General features: G+C 40.3%; 1 protein-coding gene across 1 annotated transcript; it reads right to left on the bottom strand.

Annotated features, from left to right (window-relative positions):
- Positions 1 to 280: 280 nt before the first annotated feature.
- On the bottom strand, positions 281 to 1,228 carry LOC116894139 (olfactory receptor 56A3). Its single transcript, XM_032895857.1, has one exon. It carries the CDS (start codon positions 1,226 to 1,228, stop codon positions 281 to 283), a length of 948 nt encoding a protein of 315 aa, XP_032751748.1.
- Between the last annotated feature and the right edge of the window lie 2,258 nt (positions 1,229 to 3,486).

The raw sequence follows: 3,486 nt of genomic DNA, 5'->3' as shown, positions 1-3,486 counted from the left end.
TTGTAGACCAGGCCTGCTTTGAGCTCAGAGATCCACTTGCCTATGCCTCCTAAATGCTGGGATTAAAGGCAAGTTCCAGTACACCTGGATGAGATCGGGAATTTGTGTGTGTGTTTGTTGGGGATATTGAGTATTTGTAGAGGAAGGTAAAGCCAAGAATATTTTTTAGAGTTAGTTCTTACTTTCCTCACTAGAATGTTCTGAGTTAGTGTTTCAGCCAATTTTCTATCACCATAATAGATCACCGTGCATTAGGAACGCAGAGATGCAGTTGGCCTGTTCACCACCCCTTCTTCAGTAATCTTTTGATCCCTTGCTTGATCTCCTGGGTTCTCACCCCATAAACAATGGGATTAAGGGCTGCAGGGATGACGTGGTGGAGGACATTGAGCAAGATTGGCACATCAGAAGAGACTTTCCTCTTAGCTACATGTGTGAGGATAAAGACCAAAAGGATGGTGCTGAAAAACAGGATAAGGATAAAGTGAGAGCCGCATGTGCTCAGAGCTTTGGCTACAGCGCCCTCTGCCTTGAGTCTCAGCACAGCTCTCAGTATGAGGGTATAGGAGAGGAAGATGAGGATTAGGTCAGATCCCAGCAGAGTCCAGCCTCCAGCAAACTGATAAAGACGGTTGACTGTGACATCGCTACAAGAGAGTCTAGAGACAGACATGTTGGCACAGATGCAGTTCTCAATGACATTTCTCCCACAATAATGGAGTCTTGCTGAGAGAATGGGGATGGGCAAAGGAATAAGGACATTCCGGACAAGAACGAATGTGGCTGCCTTGACTACAAATTGGTCAGTTATGATGGATGGATATCTCAGTGGGTGACAGATGGCTATATAGCGATCAAAGGCCATGATCATAAATGTGCAAGATTCCATAGCAAGAAAGCTGTTCATGATATACATCTGGAGGAAACAGGTAGAAAAGCCAATGGGCCTGAGATCAAACCAGAAGATGGCTAATACCTTGGGGATGACCGTGAGGCAGAGTACGATGTCCAGCATGGAGAGGAGGCTGAGCAGGTAGTACATGGGTTCATGCAGGGATGCCTCCATCCGGATGGTAATCAGAAGAATAGCATTAGCCCCCATGGCTAGGAGGAAGAGAAGGCTGAGTGGCAGGGAGAGCCAGAGCTGCCAGCTGGGAGACCTGACAAAACAATTTAGGAGGAAGTCTGAAACTCCAGTAGAGATGGTGTCGTTCCTGTGTGCTGTCATATTTTGTCATATAGTCCTACAACTTTCTTTTAGCAAGCTGTAAAATTAGGATTCAGATAATTAGGTTCTGACTCTGAATATATGAGGGTAGAGCAAGTGGCTTTATTATATACAATTGTAGCAGGTTATCCAAGTCAACCAAACGCATCTGTTTATCTCTGGTGCCTTGTTTCTGGGGGCTACTACCACTTTAACCAATGTGGAGGACTGAAGTAGCAAGACTCATCTGTACATTTGATTTTATCTTTGACAGTTAGCAAATCTTCACAGAAACTAAAACTGAGAAAAATGCTTAGGAAATTATTTTCATGTGCAGGTCAAAATGTACATTTTTACATATATTTTCACCCTATTTTTGAAATACTCACATACCCTATCATCCAACTTAACTACAATAGTGTAACAAAATAATGCACAGAGCACAACAAGGACTCAGATAAATGTCTCTAGTTCCTGTAGCATTCTAGCCTTTCACTTGTATTTACTTTGCTTTAATTATATATTTTTATCTACTCTATAATGAAGAGTGAATATAAGAGTGAATCCCTTTGTCTCAAAAATTATTTTTATTTGGTGAGGATGTACCTTACAAAATAGTCGGTCTTTCTTAACTCATCAAGCTTTTAAGAGTCCTAACCTCTGGACCAAAGGAGAGTAAGTAACTACAGTGCTAGGAGAGCAATGGGTGTCACTAAACAAGATGAAGGATCACATGTTCTGACTACAGTGGTGTGGGAACTATGAAGTTCAGTGTTTAAGCCTTCTGTCCCTGTTCATGTTCATTTCTGCCTTGAGTGATCCAGGTATGTATTTCCACCCTCCATATTGCTGTGAATCTCTTCTCATTTAGGATTTGCCCATATAAGTCTTTTAACCTCTAAGGTCATAAAATTGGAAAAGAAAGTATCTTCACTTGAAAGGTGGTGAAATTGTGTTTACTCAGTGGGATTATGGTGATACCAAATGAGTGAGCCACTGTAAGAATGGGCACACAAGAGTGAGTATAGCTGCTTTCCAAGAAAGAGCACAGATTACTTGGAGAGGGCTAAATCTCACGCTGTGGAGAAGTGGGAGAAAAATGTAAATGATATGAAACAGTGCCTTCACAGACATCAAATATTTTAATGTGCATCTACCCCGCCCCTGGACTGTGAGCAACCTCAAAGAGTATCATAGCTTGGCAAATTGTGGCATTCCAGGACCTTTCAAGTCAACTCATTGCACCTAAGTCTGTCTAGGATATAGCAATGTCTGATGAGGTGTAGTGATTCTGTGATAATGTAAACTTAAGACAGGGCCAGGTGCAGTGGCACACATCTGTAGTTCCAACACTCAGGAGGCTGAGGTAGGAAGGATTCCCCAGTTCAAGGCAGCCTGGACTACAGATAGAGACACTCTTATAAACAAACCAGAAAGCTTAAATTACTATATAGTAATAGTTTTAAAATGGGAATGTGTTAGAAAAAAAGTAATTCTGAGGTTGGGGTGCAGTACAATCAGAGTTGTAGTGAAACTGGAGAGCCAGAGCTCTATGGTATTTTCATACCGATTGCGTACTTTTTCCAAGAGGCTCATAGTACATCTTTGTGCCTAGTGATGCCTCTTCTACTCCCCAAATGTATTCTAGTTCTTTGCTAGCTCCTCCCAGACTATCCCTATATTAATGATGCAGCTCAGTGGAGAGAGGATGAGCCTCCTTTCACAGGACCCCTCTGTTTACTCTTCCTGACAGTTGCTTCTTCAGGCAAAAAAGAGTTCACTAGCAAGAACTATCGGTGTATGGAGAAAAAAAGCTAAATCTCCCATTTTTAAAACCTTGCTAATAATAATGAGTATATAGTAACAACATATTAGTAACAAGTATATTACCAACAATCTTGGCAAATACAAAATTAACTTAATAGTTTCATTTATGTGTCACAATATTCTGGGTAAAGGTTAGGTAAGTTAACCACTTTAAAAATTTATCTTTTACCTGGGCAAGAGTTGGTATCTTTCCTATAGTTTAAAAGGTATGCACGAAAATGTGAAAGAAATAAAGTCTAAATTTCTTTAGATACAAGAGCAGTGGGAATATAAACACACCTATCTCCTATGGTGTCAAGGTGACAAATAAATACACATTCATACACACATACATGTATATAAATACATAAATATACCTGTCTGTCTGTCTATCTATCTATCTATCTATCTATCTATCTATCTATCTATCTATCTATCTATCTATCTATCATTTACCTATCTATCTATCAGTC

This window comes from Rattus rattus, chromosome 2 (assembly GCF_011064425.1).
Source record: "Rattus rattus isolate New Zealand chromosome 2, Rrattus_CSIRO_v1, whole genome shotgun sequence".
In the NCBI taxonomy this organism is placed as follows: Eukaryota; Metazoa; Chordata; class Mammalia; order Rodentia; family Muridae; genus Rattus; species Rattus rattus.
This window is presented reverse-complemented; position numbering and strand designations above follow the sequence as displayed.

Coding starts and splice junctions, on each gene's coding strand:
- LOC116894139 (XM_032895857.1), bottom strand. CDS start 1,228: ATGACAGCACACAGGAACGACACCATCTCTACTGGAGTTTCAGACTTC.